Source organism: Lates calcarifer, linkage group LG19 (assembly GCF_001640805.2).
Source record: "Lates calcarifer isolate ASB-BC8 linkage group LG19, TLL_Latcal_v3, whole genome shotgun sequence".
NCBI lineage: Eukaryota > Metazoa > Chordata > Actinopteri > Centropomidae > Lates > Lates calcarifer.
In genome coordinates, this window is record NC_066851.1 from 17,839,460 (window position 1) to 17,864,281 (window position 24,822).

The 24,822-nt window shown below is 37.5% G+C and overlaps 3 protein-coding genes across 5 annotated transcripts in view; 1 reads left to right on the forward strand and 2 right to left on the reverse strand.

The window, feature by feature from the left end:
- LOC108874955 (stAR-related lipid transfer protein 9) overlaps positions 1-24,822 on the reverse strand; it is a 344,739-nt gene that overhangs the window by 272,703 nt on the left and 47,214 nt on the right. The window lies entirely within an intron of this gene.
- LOC108874867 (synaptosomal-associated protein 23) lies at positions 1,199-17,001 on the forward strand. Of its 3 annotated transcripts, none has more exons than XM_018663410.2 (8): positions 1,199-1,359; positions 5,648-5,762; positions 10,199-10,240; positions 10,708-10,756; positions 11,898-12,015; positions 13,381-13,554; positions 13,706-13,850; positions 14,550-17,001. In XM_018663410.2, exons 2-8 carry the CDS (start codon positions 5,706-5,708, stop codon positions 14,610-14,612), a joined length of 648 nt encoding a protein of 215 aa, XP_018518926.1. In that variant the 5' UTR covers positions 1,199-1,359; positions 5,648-5,705; the 3' UTR covers positions 14,613-17,001. The 3 variants fall into 3 exon arrangements, with proteins under 3 accessions (XP_018518926.1, XP_018518925.1, XP_018518924.1); XM_018663409.2 differs by lacking the exon at positions 1,199-1,359 and adding an exon at positions 1,391-1,556; XM_018663408.2 differs by lacking the exon at positions 1,199-1,359 and adding an exon at positions 2,111-2,162.
- The window catches only part of sptb (spectrin, beta, erythrocytic), a 33,612-nt gene continuing 25,931 nt past the window's right edge, over positions 17,142-24,822 (reverse strand). Inside the window, 9 exon segments of the mRNA XM_018663407.2 lie at positions 17,142-20,102; positions 20,573-20,615; positions 21,482-21,655; positions 21,789-22,009; positions 22,011-22,046; positions 22,341-22,404; positions 23,070-23,152; positions 23,708-23,904; positions 24,633-24,717. Coding sequence (XP_018518923.1) covers positions 19,911-20,102; positions 20,573-20,615; positions 21,482-21,655; positions 21,789-22,009; positions 22,011-22,046; positions 22,341-22,404; positions 23,070-23,152; positions 23,708-23,904; positions 24,633-24,717 — 1,095 coding nt within the window. The 3' untranslated portion in view covers positions 17,142-19,910.

Sequence of the window (24,822 nt, forward strand, 5' to 3'; positions counted from 1 at the left end):
CTATAAAAGATACATGGGCAGAGAGAGCTGGGCACCATTCAAGCACCTTGGGCAGTTCGGTGAGGGCAGCTCTGGAGCATCCCTTGTGTAAATTTGGAGCTGTTACGAAATGTTCAGCTTGTCGGTATTTAGCTGTAGGTGACCCAACAGGGCAAAATATTTAGCTGCAGTTAGCAAGGAAAAAAAACACTTGCCTTTTAGACACTGTCAGTTGATATGTTGGCTGGCACTCTGCCTAGTGCCTTTGCAGTCACCTTGAACAGGCTTTTGTGGTTTAAACCATAAAACTTGGGGAATTACACAGCAGATTCAATGCTAGAGGCTCAGATTACAGAGCATCTCTCAGAAACACTATGAAAAATATCCAGCAGTCTGTCTTCATGTAAAATAACGAGGGGGAGGAGGGGAGGGGGGGAGGTCCGGGTGAAGGGTAAATGCTGCACTCATGTGGGGAAAATGAGCAGCGCCTCTTTTTTTTCTCTGGAGTCATATGACAGGACATGCGCACCATCATGTGCTGCGTTCAAGCGCTCGACGAAAGCTCTTTCCATGGAGATTTGCCTGCTCAGACAAAATCGATCGGGTAATAGACAGAAAAAAGTTGTTATTATGTGCTACTGCAGCAGCGGAATTAAAGTACAACGTTCACCACAATTAAATATCCTTCTACCCAATGTAGTTGCCAAAATCCAAAATATATTTTACAAAAAAGGGGAAAATATTACTATGATAACTGTCCGCTTACCAAGCAGTAAAATTACTTTAAAAAAAAAACAAAACAAACAAACCTAGATTCATGTCCCACCTCATCAGCAGGGATGGGTAATCAAGTAATCAAGTAGGCTACATTTACTCAAGTAGTTTACTGTACTCAACTGTAATTTTGGGATAAGGGGACTTCCATTATCTGCTACTTTCTATTTCCATTTTGGTCTGACACCCTTCTTTCTTTCAGCTAAAATAAAAAATGGGATGATATTTCCTGCATTTATACACTGACATTAATCGAGCAAATTTATGAATCCTGATTAAATTGGTTATCATGCTTTCCATGATAATCGCGTCTATCAAAGAAATATAGAAATGCTGTATAAATTGATTTGTTATTAATGCTTTTTGTTTTGGTTTGTAACAGAATACTTTTTAGATTGCTATTTTTAACTCAAGTGAAGCGTCTCAGTACTTTCCCTGCTTACTTGATTTCATACTCGGAATGGCGATTTTTCCGACAGCACATGAAAGCACCAACCGACACACTTCGGACGGTGGAGCCACTGAAGGAATCCAGAAGTTACCGGTGCCAAGTTCACATTCCGTAAAGAAGGAGGAGGTCGTTTACTAAAACAAGGAGGGTTAACTGTAAGTATCGACTCCCTATATAAACATCTCTCTCCCTTTTCCACACTAGTTCATAGTTGTTTGAGTGGTGGCGTTAGTAGGTCGCTGACAGGAAAGCGGAACTAGCTAACTAGCAAGCTAGCAGCACTTTAGCTAGTTTAACGAGTTGCCCCTGGATCCTGTCCAATTTACGATACTTGAGCAACTTTTCAGAAAATGTAAGAAAACTTTCATGCGGTTTGGCAGACTTTTGAACACTTTTCTCTATCTCGTTAACTCTGTAATTTAGTTCTAAAGTATTGTTCTGGGGACTTTATGGCAACAACTTTGTTGTGTGTTGGGTGTGGGACACTGCTCTCTTTTTAATGCTTTTGGTTCATGTTTCTGACTCAGCCTAACGTCACCTGTTTATCAAGTGACCCATGTTAAATAGTGTTTCAGCTCTCAGAACTTTTTTCCTCTGCTCATGAGGTAATCAAGGTCAGGTGTGTGGATGAAAGCGTTGCGTCCATTTAAATGCAGCAACGGAAATGATACATAATACGTCCTGTGCTTACCGGTCTTCATTTGTGACTGTAGTGAAAAACGCTGACACTTGTTTTTTTCCCCTCTATAAATTATGGTCTGGAAGAAATAAAAGCTCATGGTTTAGGTTGTAGGATGTGACCACAGCATGGTGGGAATAAGAAAAGACGTCAGTGTCTGTGGCACTCAGGTCTGGAGGAACAGGTTTGGGTAGACAAACAAGAAATGTGTTTCCCTGTAGGAGTTATTGTCTAAAGCCACTTGCCGTTGGTGCTGTGAAGAGACTACAACATGAATGGGTAGGTCTTTTAGTCTTGCTTAAATGTATCTTGTGGCTTTGAACACATGTAGCAGGGTGTCACACAGTCTTGTGTTGTTATTGAGTGTGAGGTGTGAAAATATAGGGCTCACTGTTAGGCTTTGATAGGCTCAAATTGCACAGGGAGCAAAAAAAAAATATGGTATTTACCCATGTGTGTATCTGGTGTAACCTTCTCATCATTTAACCATGAGGATAAATCAATACCCGCTGAAAGAAAGATCAGTTTTACTGGCACATATAATTGATCTTTTAGTGTTGACATGTTCATCTGCTGTTGCGTGGCTTGACATTTCAAAAGAGCACAATATATGTGAGTGAGACTTCCTTCAGTTTTGCAGTTGTAAACTCACATCAGTGTCTTGCCAAGTCCAATAATCAGTTAGAAAAGCAGTCAAGCCTGTGCGAACCAAGTGCCCTCGTGTCCAAAAAAAGAAAAAGAAAATGCAGAGTCAACAACATTAAATCCTCTAATCTGTCTGCCAAGTAGACTATCCATTTTCCCTGTGTGTTTTTTCTCAGGATGTTTAGTTGCTGTAGGTTTGAAAAGGAACTTGAAGTTCAGGGGTTATTTGCAAAACAGGAAAATGTCACTTCAACTGTAAAGGAAGGAAGAGGACAGGAGAGGAGAAAGGGAAAAGCAAGTTGAGCAGTGTTTCCTGAATGCTGGTGTCTGTGTCTCTGTTGGAATTTAAAAACTTTAAACTTGGAATAAAGACAGAGCTTTGTGCTTATGGTCACCTGGCTCTGTCCTTGACCGATGCAGTCTTCCTGCAACAAGCTTAACTCTTTACTTCTTACGCTTCTGTCTTATGCGTATGTTGCCATTTCACAAATAATTCCAGTGCGTCTTGAGATGCTGGAAGGTGAAGGTCACAAATCATTGGATTTGCATCTGTTAAACCACACTGGAAGGTAGCCTAGCTCACGTTGTGTCTGAACTATGGATTCAGTATTTACATTATGCGTCTCTGAATGGATTACCTATTTCCACATCTATTTCTCAAGGTCTGTCCTCACAAAGTGTTTCTGCCTGTCAATGTAGTTAATTTAGGAATTGAGAAACCTTGAAATGTACTGTATGGGTTGCTGTAGCCTTTTACCATAGTCATTCAAGTCAAATTCTTATCCTCATCCTAACACATAAGAGATTTTAATTCTGAGCCTCTCCTCCTTACCATGCTTTGTTTGAAGTCCATTCCTCCTTTGCAATGTCTGAAATTAATTTAAAAGCATAGAAAAATGTCCAGTTTCGCTGCTTTAGCAGCCAACAAACCATGATCAACACTTCCTGCTGCTGGTCACAGTAAAAACCGCCCTGCTGTTGTACATATTGTGCAAGATCATGAAATCTAAATGTTTATCTGAAAGCAGAGTGTGCAGTGAGCTGTCAAATGTAGACGCACTGAAGTATGTTGTGATCTATATTCCAGATATCACATGAGAAGAGTAGTATAGAATAGCTTTTGGTCTTCATGTATAATATATATATGTATAATATTCACGCTAAGACTTCTTAAGCACTCAGTTGTTAAAGTTAAAGGAACTTTAATGGTGTTTTAATGATCAGTATTTAACCTTTTTTTTTTTTTTTACATATGTCAACAGTGCTTATGTAAACCAGTATCCACCATGCTTTCAGCCCATTAAATAGATGAAAGCACATGAAAAAGCTGTAAGACATCCATCAGCTGTAAGACATCCATCCATAAAGATACTCGTGAGCATATAGGCTTCATTACTGTGCCTGCATTTCATTAGATGGCACTAGTTTCCATGATAAATTATCCTAAAATGTTATTGTATATGATTTATGATTATTCTGTTTCACTATAAGTGATTCTTCTATTAAATCATAGATTAAAAAATTAAAAGAAAATATTGAAGCAGCTCATTTCACCATGTTAATTGTTGTGAAATGTAGTTTTGATTTTCTCATGAGATAATATTAATCCTTCTTAGGCCACATGGATTGATGATAGTATCATTTTTGTTTTAATCAGGAAGCCCTATTTTTAAAAGCAACGTCAAATGTCACATTTTTTGCCACGGTTCTTTAATTAATATAATATACTATAAATTATTATTATAATTTTGGGATGGTTTTTGGTGCATTTAGGAAGTGTTTATGTTAAAGAAAATTCTGAAGAAGAGCATAATTAGTAATATTGATGATTGTGCCATTCACTGTTCATTTTACTCTTACAAAACAGTAAAGTAAGGTCTGTAATGTGTGTAACTGGAATGCTCCCTCTTAAAAATCAGAATAACACTAACTCTAGTTACCTTAAGGTGGACACAAGACATTGTAAGACCTACCTTTTTAATATTACTTTAACTTAAGTTTGGTTTTCTTAATGAAAACCTATAACCTTATTTTAAGTTTTCTGAATTCTTGCTCTACTCTTTTCTAATGAGTAAACTTACCTCTTATCTAGTCTTAGTCTTGCACTAAAACTTGGTGATGCTGTGCGTGTTTTTGCCATTTACCAACATTCAGTCTCATGGTTCTGATTTTCCTATCACAGCCTCCTTATCAGAGTTTCCCGATTGTTGGCATATATAAATCTGCTAGCCATGTCGCAGTTAAGCTTTATACCAACAAGGAACTGCTGTAGGCTCACAAACAGACAGTTTTGCTTCATCACTGAAGTAGATTTTTGTTTCCTGTATCACCAAGCCTGCTGTATGTGATCTGACTCTTAACACTCACTCAGGGGCAGGAAAAGAAGCTCATTTGTTTAGGTTTTGCATCTTCTTCTTCCTTCTCTATATGTGACATGAACATATATCACTGTTCTCATGCAGTTTAATGTTTGGTCCTTTAATATGCTCCTCCATTTTTAAGATTACAAATGGTATACAGCACTGAATCCTGACTTGTGGAATGAGATATTAGGGTCCTTACTCTGCTTTGGATGAACACCATTAAAAAGGTGACACCAGAACAGATGTCAGCATTTTTATAGGGTGTTTAGAAGTGAGTGGAGCACAGGCGTAAATGTGGATTTGAATAGCAGAATTTCAGTTAGGTCTATTGGTTATTTTTATCAGATTAAAGCCAGTCACTTTTATCTAGTAATGTCCTATATCATAAAAAAACAGGATATAGACCAACAGTGGAAGAAGAATATTAAGTTTACAAGTTTAACAAGAAAGTAAAAAATAATGATGGAGAGAGAGCAGTGGCAAACTGATGTTTCAACTAAATTTATTTTCAGTTAAATAACTAATTGTGTCATTAAGTGGAATATACATATGATGCCATATTCCCTCTCAGAGATTATTTATGTCACTCTTTGGCCCAGCAATACTTTTTATTTTGCCTTTGTCTAGCCATTGAATATCTTTTGTAGCATATAAAATATTCTTTACATTTTCATTCCATATCTCATTTGTTTGAGTCACACAGCTTTATGATAATTTGTGCCCTCTGTGACCTTTGAACTTCTCCCCCTCTTTCAGGCCACAAAATATCGAGCTCGGTGCCACAGGAGGAGCCTCCAAAAAGGACAGCAGCAACATGGAAGACATGACTGTGGAACAGATGACCATGAGGGCCAACCAAGTGACTGACGAGGTAATGAATCACACACAGAGTCTCTTTCTCTTTCTCTCTCTCATTCTGTCCTTTTCTGTTTCTCTATGAGCAAGTATTAAATTAAGTATCAAATGCCAAGACTCAAAATCACAAACAGAACTCATAGTGAAACTATAAGTTTTTGGAACTGCTGACTATACAGATGGACGTTGGGGGAGTGGATAGTGTTGCAGGTGTGGTTTGAGATAATGATATCGTAATAACTTTCTTTGAAGTTTCCTAAAAATAACTATGTATTTTGATACTAACTGATACACACCCAACTAGTTAATTCTAGTTAATTTCAGTCACTGCTCAAAAGATGCTCAAAAATGCTGAACATGCAAAAATGTGCAATTTGTCCAGAGGCAAGCAAACAGTTCAATGTATATGGAGAATAAAGTTTTCAAAAGGAAATTAGTTCTAAGTGAGCTTTTCTTTTAAGGAAAAACTGTTTTTGCAGTTCTTAGTACCAAATTACAGAGTTATTTTCAGGAAGCATCCCAGGAAATTATTCAGAAATTATAGCTAGTGGAATTAAAGTGTTACCCTTTTTTTTAATTCCTACTGTGAAAACTTGTCACCACTGGAATTGAGTATAACCAAATTTAAGCACAGTCGCCTCTCTCTGTGAAAGATGAAAGTGCCAACTTTTAACAGACACTTTTCAAACCTGCAGGGAATAGGGAGTACTTGATACTTTAAAAAGAAGATTAGGGTGGAGTATCACTTCAGTTTACAACAAAAAGACAACACACACACACACACATATGCTAACAGGCATTCAGAACAATTCATTGGTCCAAGATGCAAAACCACAGATGACGTGAACATTAACAAAACAAATGAAGCCCAATCTTATGATTTAAAGCATTTAAGAAGAGTTTGACATAGTGGGAAAGTGGAAATACACAAAGACAGTTAGCTTAATGTAAGTACTGAAAGCAGGGGAAACTGTTTGCCTGTCTCTGTTTAAAGGTTAAAAAAATCAAGTTTGTTTGTGTTATTGTGTGGTACTTTTACTTCAGTAAAGGACCTAAGTACTTTTTCCCACATTCAAAGTAGCACAATAACATAAAGAAACTAACCGATCAAGGCAGCAGTTGACCAGCAACTCCTGTGTTTTGCAAGGTAAAATTATTGTTTTTATCAGTACAGTCTGGTAGCAATACAACTGAGTTTTTTTTGTTAAACAAAAAAAATTCTCACTCTTTAACAAAACGGTCTGTCTCTGTAGGAATCATATCCACAATGTTGTCAGACACTTAGAATAAAATCTGAGCCTGTCAGTGGCAAAAATAAGCACTTTAATGGACATATTTTTACATGAACAATTGCCCGTTGGATTATTGAGCAATTGTCGATTCCAAAGGTTTTTGTCTCTATCAATCATTCATCCAGGTTCTAAAATACCAGAGTTATTCTTAAAGCATAAATACAGTAGACTGGCAGTGATCTTATAAAACTTTTATCAAGAAGGCAGGCTAGCATATTTCCAAAGATGTCAAACTATTCCTTTAATGTCCAGAGTACAAATACTCACATTCAAAGCCATAATAGTACAAACGATCAGTTAATCATGATTCAGTTAATCATGTGATTGATCTAGAACTATTTTTGAACTGTTTAATTTAGCCATGCCCAACATAATTGGAGATTTATCATTATCATGATGAAATAATCATTTTAACCATAACCATGTTAGAGAAAGCAGATTTTGGCTCAGACGATAAAGCATCAGAAGGGAGAAAAAAAAAACAGGCACATAATCTGGGATATTGCTGCAATATTGCATCGAAAGAGCACGGGCTGGGTAATTAGATTCATTGCATTCACTGTTGATTATTAAGCCAGGCATTACTAGGAAGTGTGTGAGGCTTTACGCCTAATTTAGCCTGATAGCTCCCGTACCCCTCTGTGGTTTTGACAGTTTGAATGTTGTCAGCTATATCTAAGCGTTTTATTATCAAGGAGATAATTGTTTAATCAGTACTCCGGGGCATCATATGATCAGCCATCTGATTCAAATGGAAGCAAATGAACTTACTGTAGCTGAGCTTGTAGCTCTGCACTTCACCTTCCTGTAATTTTGTCTGTGGGTTTTTTTCCTCTTTTCTTTTTCTTAACTGTGTTTTTTCTCTTTGTGTCTGCTGTCCTACTTAACCTGTGATTTTCTCTATATCTTTTTCTTCCTTCTGCTGCTGCCTGGTTGACTAAGGAGATCATAAAAGGGACAGGGCATGGGAGGGTCCCTCTGCTTATTCTACTTACCACTCTGCCTTTTGGTAATCACTCATACCTGGAAAAACTCACAGCTGGCACTGTATCAGGACAACAACACAATTTGTAATGATAAGAGGAGAACTCTTCTAATTTGTTAAAACTGGCTTCCACACTCTTCAGCATTGTGTTAAAGTTATTTTAAGTCATTGTATAATACTTCCTAATCATCCTGGTACATTGCAGCTTCCATTTAAGCCACCCCAAATAAATGATAAAAATACCACACCAATGCCTGCATCTCAAAGATTTGTCACAGAACCCCAATCTGGAAAATTTGGCTAAGTCAGCAATTTCAGGGCTTAATTAGCCAAGTTCAAGGATTTTAGGAGACATAATGTAATGTTTATCCACCCAAGTGATGTTCTGGCTAAGCCAACAGAAACCTGGCTGAGCTCAACGCATTTCTCTCGCCAATTTTATGTTTGTCTGTTTCTCAACTCACTGATTAATGTATTCAGAGCAAACACAACACAGAGAAAATGAGAAATCTGGTCCACACTCTCTCTCTTGTTAACAGTTCATTAGTGATGGCAACAATGGAGTCATGCCCTGAGTTGCTTCCGTGCTTTGCTCCTTTGGATGCTCTGTACAGCACTTGCTATTAATAGAGACACAAAGGCGTAGCTCACCTGAACTGACTGCATTCCAGTTTGCTGTCAACACTTTTTGACTGCGTGCATATGCATGTGAGTTTTTTGTCTATGTCTCCCTCACTGTTGATTGTTAACATTTGTGTCGGCCTCACCCATGTCATCTGATCAGGGAGAGTTAAGACACAGCAATGCTGTAGCTGTGTCCCAAGCCCACACTACTTAATAATTCCAGGATAATGTATTGTGTACACTCTGGAAAAGTGACAAAAGAAAGTATACCCAGTTGATTTTTGAGTGTGCTGCCCAGGGCTGAAACTAATGATTATGTCAGAAACATAAGATGTAGAAAAGAAGCAAACCCTCACTGTTTCTGTTTTAAGAAAATAAATCAATTATCAGAATAGTTGACGATTCAATTTCTGTTGATCAGTTAGTTGATTAATTGACTAATCATTTCAGCTGTAGTAGAGGAGTTGCTCACAGCTGGGAAAAAGTAATTTTGTTTTTGTTGGCTATAAAACAGCTACAGCCATACATACTGTAGTAAATACATACAGTAGTGAATTAGAATATATATAACACTGTGTTTGTAATAGACGAGATGCATAACATGTAAGGTCAGTAACAGGTAATTGGCAAATTAATCAATAATAAATTAATAAATAATCATTAGTTGCAGCCTCCGAAAATACATATAATTGGAATTATTCATAATAATATATAATCTCAGATGATATTCAGTCTACTATCGCAGTGTAGAACTTGTGTTTTATAGATTTGTTGCCATCAACTTTTGTATCTTAATGAATATAATGGTATAGCTTCCCACATATTTTCTTATCACACACAATCTTTCCATTTTCATTATCCCTCTTATCTTGTTCTCTTCCTTACTGTCTCCTTTTTAATTCCCCTCTGTTGTTCTCTTCTGTTCTGTCCCCTCAGTCCCTGAAGGCCACATTCACGCTAATCCACTGTTTTGTTTGAATTAATTAGACTAATAAATTCTAAGGTAATCTAAACAGAAGCCAAATAGATTTTTTTAAAAACCTGTCTGAGTTTGTCATCTGGTCCATCTTTCCCAACCTAAACAATAGGAATTTTACCGTCTCCTGGGAAAATGTTACTAAAAGCAGCAAAGAACATGAAATGTTTTGTAAATTTCCCCATTGTGGGACTAATAAAGGATTATCTTATCTTTAAATATGACAGAGAGCAGCAAAATCCATCCCTTCTGGTGCAGTCAGATTTGTTTTGAATCTACCATCTCCCGTTGGAATACAAGTTACCAAAATGCTGCCCTGAAAAACAAATATGTGTCCACTTTCATTTTATTTGCAAGATCTTGTACAGGTACATTTAGACAGTTAGGAGCTAAGGGAGGGATACACAAATCAAAGAAAATCTGAGGTGTGACTGCACTCCAAATCAGTTTTTGTCTGTCTTGTTTGGTCTTTCTCCCTCATTCTCCATGCAAACTGCTTTTAGCTGAAAAAGTTTACAGTTGGCTTCTCCACACCTCTCATTATTCTCTAACACCTCCTGTTTTTTCTCCCACAGTCACTGGAAAGCACACGGAGGATGCTGCAGATGGCAGAGGAGGTGAGACTTTGACAGTTTTTGTTCTTGTTGACACAAAGCACAATGCCATGTTCAGTGTAGCCCTGTTTTAATGGCCAGAAAGTCTGTCTATGTTGTTTTTTCACTGGGCCTTATCTATGGTGAGATTCATATGAATGACTTAGCTTAAAATCTTGTCATAAATGAAGGAGACTTTTAATGCTTGAAATCATATTCAAGAACGTTTTCACATTAACGGGATAAGAAACATAAATTAAAATGGTTATAGTCCTTTTATAACAGAGTATTGGAGACACCGTTAGTTTCAAAGTCACAATATTACAAGGATTATAGTTATTAATTATAAAACTTTGCAGTTTTCAAATTCTGAACGAAGCCAATTCATCCTGAAATGTATCCAACCCTGATCATTTCCATCTCCCATAATTCATCAAACCATCTGCTGTCATTTCTTTGTTTCTGAATTTGTCTGAATTGTGTTTTTTCAGAGCAAACAGACCGGCGTAAACACCATAGTGATGTTGGACCAGCAAGGAGGTAGATATATTACATCAGCATTGCTAGAATTAAGTTTATGCAGACACTTTTATTCAAAAACTTTTATATATTTTTTTTATATTTGTTCTTGCTTTTTGCTTGAGGTATTCTCAAGACAGTCAGTGAACTGCTAATGGCAAAGTATAAAGACTTGCTTAGTCATTTTTAGATGTTTTTCATTCTCTTGCAAGTTAGGAATTGTGAGGGCAACTGAAATAGTTTTTTAAATCACACAAATATATAGTAAATCAGTCACATGTCACTGTGCCAAAATAGAAATGTCATGCCAATTCAAGAACTCCAATAACCTTCTTTGAGTTTCTAATTAGTTTTGTTATGATTTTCATTTTTACTTGAGGCAGTCATGATTGTACAGGAAAGCTCTCAAGGGTGTTTCTACCATAGAAAAATTTCAAGGACAAAGATATTTGAGAGTGTTATGCCTCAAAGAAATGTTTTGAATTTTCTTAGTCAGAGTTGCATTAATTTGTGTTAACCTCCCCATGTGATTGCAGGAGCCTAATAATAGTGTTAAGTAGTAAAGCAGGAGAGAGAGAGCTAATAAAGATGTTTTTACACACCTGCATTTGCAACAAGAAACACAGTTACAGTAAAGCAGCAACACAACCCTGAGGGAAAATAGATGTATGGTGTACTGAAATAAAAAAAATATCTCTGTTTGAATGTGCATCAGTATTGACCAGAAAGATCATAGATATGATTTGTTGTTAGTAATAAATTTATGTTCATGCTGAAATATTGGCACACTAAACTGGTGGTGGGTCACATTAATGTTAGTTTAAAGGCTGCCTTTATATCTGTGTAGTGCTGTCCAAGGCATATGTTTCCTGCTTCTGAATGTGCATTTGAAATTATTTGTTTTTGTACCTGCAGTATGTTCTTTTTCCCATGTTTTTTACTGCTGCAGTGACCGAGTTATTGACCTAATTTAAGAATCCTCACAGGGGTTATTAAATTAATGAATATTTAATAAATAAATAAAGTTTAATCAAACTATTCTAAAAATTGATAAATAAAGCTATAAACAAAACACTAATACCCATTCCTATTATATAAAATGTATTTAGATACAATCGAGGAGAGTGTGACATGGTGTGGTGTGTCTGTCTGTGTGTTTCAGAACAGCTGAGGCGTGTGGAGGAGGGCATGGACCAGATCAACCAGGACATGAGACAGGCTGAGAAAAACCTCACCGACCTCTCCAAGTGTTGCGGCCTCTGTGTCTGCCCCTGTGACAGGTACACTTTACACTCTGAGCTGCTGAAGGCTCCAAATCACTGATGTGATTTTTGGATGCACTCTGCCATTTTATTGCCAGTTTAGGAGATTATATTTATCAAGCTTTTCTTTACTTCTTTGTGTGATGTGCTTGTATGTATTTTGATTATTTATGGAACATGTGTGTGGCTGATAGTGACAAATATTTGCAAATGAACTTGGCAGTTATCAGCAAGGAAGCTGTATGAACAGCTGAAGATTCTGATTCTTAGTATATTTTATTGTTTATTTTTTTATAGGTGTGCATAGTGTTGCAGAGTGAGAGGAGTTGTCACTTTTTCCATGGACTAACTTTTAGAATATTTCTGTGACAAAAGATGGACAACCGAGATACAAAATATGTTTTGTTTTTTGTTTTTTCCTGGAAGGTTTGTGTGTATAAAGTAAGGTAAGATGTTGACTATGGCTCCCAAGGAGCATTTCTGCAAAAAACATACACCCACGGAGTTTAGAACTAGTTTAGGAGCACCGCTAACAGCTGTCTGATGTCAAAGATTATGGTGTTAAGAAAACATAGTATACAATCTGTAGCTTTAATCAATTCACTTGTGGATTCTGGGTTGGTTTCAGATGAATTGAGCAACCACACTGCTGTGTTTTGTTCCTTACTGCAACATAGAATCTCTTTTACTTACTACAGCTCTGATTCACGCCTCTGCCTGCCTTTTCTCTATTGCAACACCAATAGAGAAAAAACATGACCTCCATGTTTCAGTATTAAGTAACATTAAGGATATCATTTAAATAAAATAAGGAAACTAAGAAAAACACCTAAAAAAAACAAAAAAAAAACCAGCAAATCTTACTTCCAATATCATGGGGTTGAATGCTTACGTGATGCTACTCTGATATATCAGTGTGATTTCACAACAATTATTTTATTTTATGGTCAAAAGTTTGATAAAATTTGTGAGCGTTTCCTTTGGGTAGAGAACATGAACAGTGTTCCTACCAAGTTCTTGCCATGACCGGGGCAGCACTCCATGGTGAGCACACTCAAAACCGTTTCCATCAAACCATAGCGATATGCCGTGTCATTGTGTGCGCATAATAAGCTCCTATCCGGTTCTAAACATGAAAAACAAATCTTCCCAAAATGCTTTCACATTGGAGAAGAGGATTCTTTGACGATTACCATAAGATAAGGTAGGGAATCTTTTTTTAATGTTATGATTAATGAACGTCTGTGATTGTAGTAATGGTGGACTTCTCCTCTTTTTGATGCTTTTATTTGTTGCAGTTGATTTTAACCTAACATTCTCATACTTTTTATTTAAGCACCTCCAGATTTCCTGGTGTGTTCTGACTTTCTGATTTTCCTCCAGGGTCACATCTATTGAGCACGACTCAAGATACAAGCGTACTTGGGGCATTGGAGGAGAAGAAGGCGAAGTTGGCGCTAATGGCTCAAAAGTAGTGTCAAGGCAGCCCTCAGGTGTTCGCAACGGCCAGGCTGCCCAGGTGAACACCTCGGCACCTTCAGGCCCCTACATCAAGAGGTGGAGTCTTGCTCATTTTGCTTCCTGTCTCTCATTTATTGTAGTGTTGTTAGAGGCATGATTTTAATTTAGAAGTTGTCCCACTCACATGTAACATATTGAGACACATTTGAAAGACCCTTTGTCACCTTATTTAACGTCTGTGGTACAGGATAACTAATGATGCACGTGAGGATGAGATGGAAGAGAATCTGGAGGCAGTTGGCAGCATCATCGGCAACCTGAAAAATATGGCTTTGGATATGGGCAACGAGATAGACCAGCAAAACAAACAGATTGACCGCATCACTGACAAGGTAAGAGTCAGAGATTAATTTCAGTTGTTTTGCCCCGCTAATGCACATTTTTATGTCTTTGGTAATAACTTTTAAGTAGGATCTGTCACCTTAATAATTGCTTCCAGATAGAATTAGTAGAACATTAAGTTCCTTTTTTTGGTTTTTAAAAGGGGAGTTAAGTGGAGGATTACCTGAGCTGTCTTAGATGAACTGTTTCACACATACTGAAATACAAAGTATTTTTTTCTCTGCTATCCATCTTGTCAAGCTTAATGGCCTAATTAATGTTACCCTATGGAGTACCAGTAGTAGCAGTGATTTTACCAGCGGGTCCCTATTATGCGTTAATCACCTGCATTCACAAAAGGACCCACCTGCACGCAGCACCACGAACACACATTCTGCCAACAGTTTCACACTGTTTCTCTGACTGCAGATTCTTGACGGTTTGAATCTTGCATATTTACTTAGCCGCAGTCTTCTGCTTCCCTACCTTTGTTGGTGCACTGCTGCACACCATGGCACATCTCCTTCACCTGTAGATCAGAGGGACGCTGTCAAACCATTGGCAGGGTTGTGTATCATGACGCTCGTCACTACAGTACCTTTAATGTTTTAAAATGCATTTAAAGTTTGCAGTGAGTTGCTAAATGACAAGAAATAGGGGGGATCTTTGCAGGACTGCCCCTTTTCACCTCTTTCATCTTTTTCTTTCAGGCGGACATGAACAACCTTCGCATTGGTGAAGCAAATCAGAGAGCCAACAAGCTCATCAAATAGACAAGGAACCAAGCTTCTGCCAATTTCATCTATCAACCTTGAGCCTCTGTCGCCACACACACACACATACTCATACACACACTCACACACACACACTGCATACTTTTCGCATATGTACAAACACGCACTCTTTGACAACACATAAAAGAAATCCACTCTGGAAGAAATGTTTTTGCCAGCAGTGTGCCTGCCTTTACTGCACTAAGATGTAAATAGAATATACAAGCATATATACATTTTAAAAATTGGCCACCACCACATACCCTTAAACATATACATTCATAGTTATGCTGGACTTGGAGAAGCATTGTGGGCATCAGAAACTGCTTCAAAGAGCAAGTGACTGATTACCTATCACTGCCGTTTGATACCAAATATGCACCAGACCTGTTGTATCATATCACAACACTCACAGGAAGGGAAGTAGCACAGGTCAGCTGCTCTTCTTTCTTAGCTTTTTTTCCTGTTGGCCTTTCTCTTAAAGTCAAGAACTATGAACTATCTGTCTGTGTGTGAGTCTCTGGTATGTATGGATGGATGAGGTCACTGATCCATAGTCTTTAGATGTCTTTTAGTGATATAAAACACACCATTAATTTATGTATCACCCCGCCATTGGTCTTGTCTTGATAGAGCTGCATCTAGTTTAATCATAAAACATAGTCCATGGTCTGAAAGGAATGCGTCTTCCTCAAATCCTTATTCGTTCAATGTGTAACAAAGTTTATTGTATCATGTGTATTATTTTGAGATGATATGCTTATTTAATTATACTTTATCAAGCAGAAATGACTTGTGAATAAAGTTGTCTTTTATTTAACACTTTGTTCCCATGTCATTTATGCCATTTCAGATGTAAAAGCTACTTCAAAAAATATCAAATGTTGTGCTTTGGAGTGAATCATGCTGGAATTCAAAGCACCTACCCCTGAATGAGAGCAATTCAAAGTTATTTTTTAAAATTTTCTGACTGATGGAAAGTCAAGGTTATTGTAACTATTGCAGGAATATTGCAAGCCGCTGACCTGGAGTTAGAAATTTAATGTATAGCAGTCAGTTTTCCTTCAAATGTGAAGGAGGGTCAGTAACATTTACTACATGCTCCTCCAAAGCATCTAGTTCACCTTATAACAACACTGAGTATGGTAAACATAACAGTAAATTTGTCATCAGAGAATCAACTGCTGTACTTAATATTTAGTGTCACATGAGGTTTTTCTTGTTCTGACCGCAGTGTTGATGTAAATACTGAAACATACTGTAGCTGTTTATTAATTGCCTGTAGTCACTCTGTTAATCTAAGTTCATTCTTCTTTCTCCGTTACCTCCTGGTTAATAGAGATTTATAGCACCCAAGAGGAGATTTAACAGCCTGGGCAGGGTTCCTACACAAGCCTGGTAATGTGTGGAAAATTAATTTCCTCAAGTTTAATAATTGTCTGTAAAAGCATGAAAACAAATGCTCAGTCTTGAAACACATGGCTGTGCATTGTTAAATCCACACTATAATTTCTCATGTTGTCTCACTAGGTCATTGTCAGTATGCAGCAAATGCAGCAGCTTTGCTATAACTAAAATAACCTAGAATTTTTGAAAGTAAAGAAATTAGTCTGGTAAATACTGGAATTTAGAAATGGGAGAAAGTGTAGGATCCCTGTCCATTCAATGTAGATGGTCCATGGTTGTGTTGTAACAGCCAGTGTATCACAAACAGTTCCTCTTGCACCTGTTCTGTAAATAGCCAGTTTTCAGAGCAGAGCTACAGTAAAATGATAATATCTGATGATGGAAAGCATAATTTGTTTTGTCAAAGCTGTAGCCAGGCTGAGAAATTACTGCTGGCAGCCAGATGCAAAAATATACATGTAAATGAATGTTGTTTAAGGGGTAAATGTAGAAGCAGAATAAGTCCTGGCGGGCTCTGTTAAGGCCTCGCTGTGGAAAATTGGCTAATGATAAAGTAATGCCGTATGCTGAAAATATCTCTCATATGCATCTTCTGGCTTGTTTGTTTTGAAGAAAAATGATCATTTGTATGCTCTGCTGCAGGCATACACCTATTGAGTTTGTAAAGATTGAAATGAGCTGTTATTCAGGGCTTTGTATTGCTATAAGTGATCATCCTCAGCCTGTTACTTGTCAGCTGAGATCTAATTAGTCTAGCCTGAGGCTGCCTCGCTGTCTCGAGGCTGTTTATTCATTGTTTTACCAACAGCCACTGGAATGTAAATACAACAGTTTTGTCTATTTTGAATATATTCATATGCAGCTCAACTTATCTGAAATTAGCTCGGTGAACGGATGACTGTTCAACAAAGTAAAAATGCATTTTGTTTCACGCCTGCCTCTGTTAAATTGTTTGTACTCAATAAATCTATTCTCAAATGCATTTTTATTGCACCTTTTTAATGTATTAACAAATTGAATGACATTGGTTTTCATTAACAATCCGCAAAGGTACAGCTGTGGACGTGAATTTCAAAATTTAGCAAAGATTAAGAGGTCAATAAATGAACCCAAACTATCTAGTTTCAGGAGGTTATTTTAAACTTTATTCTCTCAAAATGTATTTGATATTTCCTGTCAACATTGTTTTGGTTATTTTACATAGCTAGAGAGTACAAAATGCAGATTAAAAACCACTAAACAGAAAAGGCAGGAGGGGGAAGAAGAGGAAGAATAAACAAAGTGGATGGAGAGTAGGAAGTGTCAGAGTCTGATACCACAGATAGTAGTGACCAATAAAAACAAGACTGAATACATGTGATACAAGTTTCCCAAACCATTTTGAGGTGCATTAATAACAAAAAAATTGACTACTGGTATTTTTAACATGGATATAATGTTCTGCTGGCCCTCTGCACATCAGCATTGCCTGTTTGTGACAGCCATGAGAAGATAACAGATTTTATAACTATGTTTGTTCCTTTGTAAATGTCAATACCCTAGAGAGAGATCATCATGATGCTACCATATTTCCTAGAAAACTCTCGAGCTGAACAGTCTTGTTAATCTTTCTACACCTGACTTCCATTGTTTCAATGAGGTCACTTGAGTTAGATCGTAGTTCAGGGACAGAGCCCACAGTACAAGGCAAGATGGCAGTGGGAGAGTGTGTGTGTATATGTGTGTGTGCCACCATTGCTGGTGACAAATTAACATTTATAAATGCAGTTCAATATACTGTACATACTCTATATTCCCTGTATGCATATATTGATTTAGAATGTGTCATTCTATAATGGCTTTATTGTTTTATACTGCTAAATATACCAAATTCTCACTTCCTTATTATTTCATCCCTTTACATTCAGAGTAAAGACACGTTCCCTCAGCTCCATACTGCTACTTTATGATCCTCGCCTTAGATAGAGAGAATGCCTGGTCCTGTTGTGTGGCTTAGAAAAGCAGTCAAGATTCATCTGACCCACTGTTTGTCCTAAACTTTGACTGGTTCCATAAAAATGTTAATTAAAGTTAAGTTTTTTTCTGTTTATACAGATAATAGCAGAATAAAAATCTCTTGTGAGGTCAGAGGGGTGTTTTATAAGGCAAGATTACCAGCTAGACAAGACAACTAATGTTGCCAAGTTGGTTTCTTTTTGTGTAACTTTATTGTCGTTTCGCATATCTTTATAGTTATTTTGTGTCTCATTGTGGTCATTTTGCCTCTTGCAGTCATATTGTGTTTTTGTGGTCATTTTGTGGTTGTTTTGCTTGTTGTGGCTGTTTTGTGTCTCTAGTTGCGTCTTTTTGTAGTTGTGTTGATTGACTTTTGAACAAGAAATGTAAACTGTCACTACTAAAAGAGGCTTTTTCCCCTTGGGCACCTGTGCCAAAGCCTGGTTCGCCCAGTAAATAATACATTGCTGTGAGTTTAGTTTGCTTTACCACAGACACTTATCCCTCCTACCTAGCCAGATCAGGATAGTTTTCAGGTTTAACTTTACATCAGGATTTGAATTTTAGTTTCTAAAAATTCTAATTACCTTAATTCAATGCTAAAAATAAATGACCTGGTCGAGGTCTTTTAGAGTGGTTTAATGGTATTATATCTTACAAATCTACACATACCCACATTATACCAACAGTTAACCTCTGTTTAGTTTATGGCAGTCTTGTTAATTTTTGCTGTGACTCTCTGTACTGCTCTGTGGCTGTAAACATTGTAGTTTTACCCTCATGTGCCTGTTTTCTCTCTTGTGACTTGACATGATCAGCGCTTAATGTTTTTATGTTGATGTTTTAAAGCTGGGACATAAACCAGACTTGACTTAACAAAAGAGATTAATCCTGGGTTAATTTGTTCATCTTATCTACCTTTATGAAACACCCCTCAGATATTGTAGATACCAACAGTGTGTTTATACTAGCCAAAGTTGAAGACAAATTAGGCAGGTCAAATTGATCTTGTTCAGGAATATCACAATAATAGCACCATATTAAACTAACGTAAAACATACTTCATGCATCTGTAGATATATATACTGTATTTGTATATATGTTAATGAATAGATACGAAATTTTGGGTTCAATACACAAGTGTTAAATATATTTCAAGTTCACAGAAACTACTGCCACAGCTCAGTTGAGAATATTGTCTATATTCAAAACAGGCATATGTCGTCACTTACCAATTTAAAATCTCAACAGTCAAATCTTTCACAGTGCATAGAGCATTTAGTTTGCATACTTGCAATTACACTTGGTGTGTATGTGCACTGTACTATGGTTCACTCATCACCAAGTCTTTACACCGCATGTACAAAGCTTTTTAAAGCCTGTTAGATTCACTCTAATTCTAGCATTTTGTGCTCCAAATTCAAACAGCACAGTATTACAGTTCACAACCATTTTATAAGGCAGATTAATAAAAGTACGCTTCAGTACTCTTGAGTCATCCTATGTTCATTACAGGCCTTCATATCGTACATAGCTGTATCAAAGCATGCCTTACTAAAGCAGAAATTGCAGCAAAAGTAACACAACAAAAGTTTTAGAAACATTCTTTGGTTGAGTGTGAAAGGAGCATTCCTGTGCTTTAATGCTTTGAATTTGGCATTAGTTTAAAAGAACACAAACAAAAAGTGGACCTTTGCAATGATACACTGAATTAAATACAGGCAAAAGAGTGGCTTTAACCTAAACTACAATATTTATTTTAATTCTCGCAAAATAATATAAAAAAATCTAGTGATAAAAAGCTCGCTCTGACTGATTGTACACAAATACTACTTTCTCTTTCCAGGTTGCCTTGGCAACCCTCCCTCTCCCTCCCAGTGGCCCTCCCATCTCCTTTCACTTCTTCTTGGCAAAGCGACTGAACTTCTTCTCCTTGTCTTTCTTGGCAGAGCTGGGCTCAGGGAGGGCAGCTGAGGAGGAGGGCGGGGGCAGGCTGTGTGTTTTGGCCCCCGAGGGCCCCGACGCCTCCTCTGCTGCCAGGGGCTGAACGGCCTTCTCCATGGCCTGGCTCCAACGCTGTAGCTCCTCCTGAAATTAGACACAAAAACACACACACACCACAGTTTACAAAGAGGAGTCTACCTCCAGTGGGACAGTGTGTGTTTTTGTCTCTTGGTCTATTTGCGTAAACGGTAGTCATGCTTTTAACAATGAAACTTTTTGAAAGGCTAACTCAAGGTAATACATGCTGTGAATTATTTTAATTTGTGTAACTTAATGATCCCTGTGGGGTAAATCTCTTGGCAATGATGATTGAGGAGGAAATGAATAACCTCGACATGGGCAGGGATTTCAAACTGTAATGGCTTACAAAATGAAATGTTAATATGTATGTTTTGTATGCAGCTTTATACCCTGTAACCATTGCTTTACATAGGGTCAAAGATTATATGATTATATACTTGTAGAGCAGCCAATTCCAGAACATGCAGTCTCATGTGGTTCATGGAAAGCTGTTAAAAGTTATTCATTATCTCTCAGTTGGTTTAAAAACTCACCTCATCTTTACACTGGAACAAATATTCACTGCCGTCACCAAGACTGTGAGAGAACGAGAGAAGAAAGTGAAGTTAAAATTTATTGTGTAGAAGACTAAAGTAGATTCCCCAAAACAGATTGTTTAGTAATCCTAACTTCTTTCTGTACATTTGACAAAGTTTATTAATGTTTGCTTCACAACACGCATCTTAGAGTAAATGGTAGCAAAGCGAGCACAATTAGGACTGCAATTATCAATTATTCCCTTGGTTAATTAAAAGTAAATTAGAAGTAAAAAGTGTGCATCACAATATCTTTAAGAGTTTTATCCAACCATGACAACAAAATCCTAAAACTATTGAATTTACAATGATCTAAAACTGAGAGGTAAGGTAAAGTGAAGAATTCTCACATTTGAGAACCTGGATCCAGCTAATGTTCGGCATTTTTGTTTAAAAAAATGACTTAATGATTAATCAGCTAACATCATTACAGCACTAGAACAGCATACACTTTAAACAGCTCTATTACTTATTGCAGCTTGTAACTTTTTAGGGGGAATTGCTTTTGTTTCCAGTTTATTTTCTAGGGCTGTACCTCACTCAGAATTTGGCAGTTGAATCAAATATGTCTGTTTAATATGAAGATTTGACAATTTGTCCTTGTTTTCCATACAGACATAAAGCTGGATGAAATCCTGCTGCACTGCAGCTGACACGGTTGTAAAGTTTACTGTGGAAAGCCTTTTTAGCATTTGTTCTATAGCCATGATATCAGCTGTCAGTTTCCTGTCCACTAGTTCAGTCCTCATTAGCACTAGTTGGACATTCGGTCGTGCTAGCTCAGCATTTTGTCTAGTTGAATAAACGCTCTCACCAGTCGCTCTTTTGCAGCAACTAGCAGCACTTTTGAATAAGATGGACTCTCACCGTAGTTTGGCGACATGCTTCTTTTTCTTGTAGTTGGTGAGGATCTCCCAGCTGGCATTACTGAGGGACAGGGGGTCCTCGCCGTGATACGTCACTCCGTGTCCAAAGCTTTTGGCATCCTTATAGGCTGAGAGCTGACCTGGCTTCAGTACACAGTACAGGTTGTTCCATGACCTGAGAGTGAGGAGGAGGGGCAGACAGGGAAGGACTTAAATATTGATCATTTCTCACAGTAATGCAAAATCAGTAAATTGTATGTAGTAAATTAGCTAAAAGAGGCGATAACAGCTCTGTAGTCATTATCTACCTGTTTGAAGCCTTCTTTCCTGAGCCCTCCATGTCATGCTTGCGGTGCATCATGCCCTCCTGCAGCACAGTCTGGGCTCTGAGGGGCTCCATGGGCATGGTGGCAGCCCTCTCTGGTTCTTTCGGGGTCACTACTGAGATAGAGGGCTCCAGCTCTAGGGAGCCACTCTCTCTCATCTCCGACACTATGGGCACTGTGGTGTCACCGGCTGTTCCCTCCAGCAGACCCTGAACTGGGCTCAACTGCACCAGAACCGGACTGGAGGAGAAAAGTTGGAGACAGAATGAGACAGGAGAAAAATCAGAGAGAAATCAACCTGCACGTTTACAGAGGTGAGTAGAGCAGAGTGAGTCCTTGATTTATGCATCAGTAATTATTTTAAAAAGTGCTCAAAAGTGCTCCTCAGGCAAATGTAGTTTGTTTTTGAGTCAAGAATTCATGGGAGCTCTTTTAAATGTTAGTAAAAAAAAATCCCCAAACTCCAGTCCTCCTTAAACAGAGGTCACAAAATTATAAACAGAGGACAGGAGCTGAGTCTGTGCAGTTACTAACCAGAGTTTGTTCCTCAATCGTGTAGAGCTGAGACGATTCTTCTACAAAGCCTGTGTCTTCTCTCCTGAAGAGAGGAGGGCAACATGAGGTCTGCATTAGAAACCTTTAAAAGCAGCAGATGAAAAGGTGTATGTGTGTTTGTGTGTGCGAGCGAGAGACTGCTTGAAAGTTTAAAGGATAAGGCTGGCAATATTCAGCATTTTTGTTATTGGAAACAAACCCTCTGAAAATACCAAAAATGTGTTTGCTTTCCTCTCAGTTCTTTATAGCTTCCCCTAGGCTCTTTGAACCAGACTCACTGTTGGTGTTGTGTACTATGCACCTCTTTAAAATGTGTCATGAATGTATAATTTCCTCAAACAGTTGGACACTGTATTTTTTTTTTTTTTTTAGAAAACCCCATACAGGAGTAATCACTGATTTTTGTCTGGGAGTATTTTAAGCAGCAGACTTATTGTACTAGTGAGCAGCAGGACAGTGTATGTGGGATCTACTAAAAATAATCTACAGAGCCCATGTTAATGTTAATGGTCATGAAGGAACATGTTTTTGGACAACAATGGAGCTCTATGGCAGAGAGGAACGAGACACTGTTAGGATCAAATTTATTGGAGGTTTGGGTATTTTCATGAGATTTGTTTACAATAAGAAAAATCCCTTTTGTGATGATTGTAACTAAATAATTCTATATGTGCCGTATGCATGTCATTTTTGTGCATGTGTGTGTACCTGCTGTCCTTATCTGATCGTTGCTCGTCTTTAATGAACTGCTCTATCTCCTGTTGCTGCTTCCTCAGCTCCAACAGCTCCAGCTGCAACACAACATTCAACTGGAATCAATGCCTAATTCATTATTTCCTCTAATTTAGTTAATCTAATTTAATCTGATACATTAGTGGTATCATCCTCAGATATCATTAACATTTACATTTGTTTTGTTTTTTTTTCCTTAACCCATTAAAATTCATTGACCAGCTGGCAGCCAGACATTTTTCACACTCCCAGAAGTTCATTTTAAATTCTAGTGGATGGAAATGTGTATAAAATGATCCACAGGACATCTGGTGCAGCAATAAAAAACATGAGTTTAAATATTTCACTCAGTGTAAATGTGTAGCTTCAATGAGGAGCTGGAACAAGATGATACATAAATTATACTGACAGGGTGGAATAAAATGTTTTTAACAATCTTAAAGTTACTTAAGGGTAAAAACAGGTTGTTATTAACCCGTCATGTAAGATTTCCCAATCAGTATGTTTCTGACTGAGACCATAGTGTTCATCCTGTGTTTCTCAGCAGCTGCAGGGTCATGATTCATGTGTTTGTAATCAAATTATCGTGATTAATCTCTAAGATTTCTCCATACTGTAGTGAGGCGTTCCAGTGCAGAGAAGCGCTCCTCCCAAGTGGCGGTGGATTTCTCAAAGGCCTCGTGCCTCTTGAGAAGTTTCTCAACCTCGTCCACGGTGTGGCCCAGGTCTTTACTGGTCACGTAGGGCTCCTGGGCGATCAGCCAGGCCTCTGCCACAGAGGCGTCCCGGGCAAACTGACACACCTCCAGCACTGGATGTAATGAAGACAAGGGCGTCATTATGTAAGTTTTTAAACTGCAGTTTTAATCTTGCAGTGTCACCATTTTAAAAATTAATCATTTAGCTTTTCAAAAACTTGGCCATTAGTGGTTTATGGTTCAGATTAAATTTAGTTACGTTAAGTTTAGGTTTATGGTCTGGGAAATGTATTATGTGTCAAAAAAGAAGGTGAAGACATCTTTTTTTTTTTTTTTTGGAACATTTTTACAAAATTATGACATGTTTAAAAAGTGACTTGATTTGGAAAACAGAGGACATTTGTGTAAAGTGAGACATTTTAGAATATTACAATCCACTTTTTCTGCAGTGGTCCCTCTTACCATAATATTTTTAAAAAATTTCCTCCAGATGTAAATTTGTATAAATTAAATAGTTAATTATGATAATTTATAAAATAAAGTGGAATTTGAAAGATTTTTAAGTGAAGACTTCCAATAATTTAAAATAATTTGAGATGAGGGAGTTGGTCAGATTTTTTTAATTGTACAAAAATACAGTTAACACACCTGTTTTTATCTCAAACTATTTGTAACTATTTGTAAAAAAAAAAAAAAAAAAAAAGCAACAAAAGCCACTCTTTCACCTGCAAGAGCAACTATGACAATTTAGCATTTAAAGTAGCAGAATAATGTATGTACAGGATTTGTGTTCAGGTTTGAGTATGAACCAGTAAGGCACAGTAAGGGTCATTTTACTCACAGAGTCTGAGCCAGTCCCATCTGTCGTTCCACTTGAACATCATTTCCTTCCTCTTCTCGATCAGCTGCACCAGCTTCTCTTTGATCTGGACACAAGCAGTTAGACAGTCGCGGTTACATATCAGCATTATTAAGCAACTCAGCCCCAAGACTAGCTATTATCCTCTAAGAATTTGTATTGTAAAGTAATT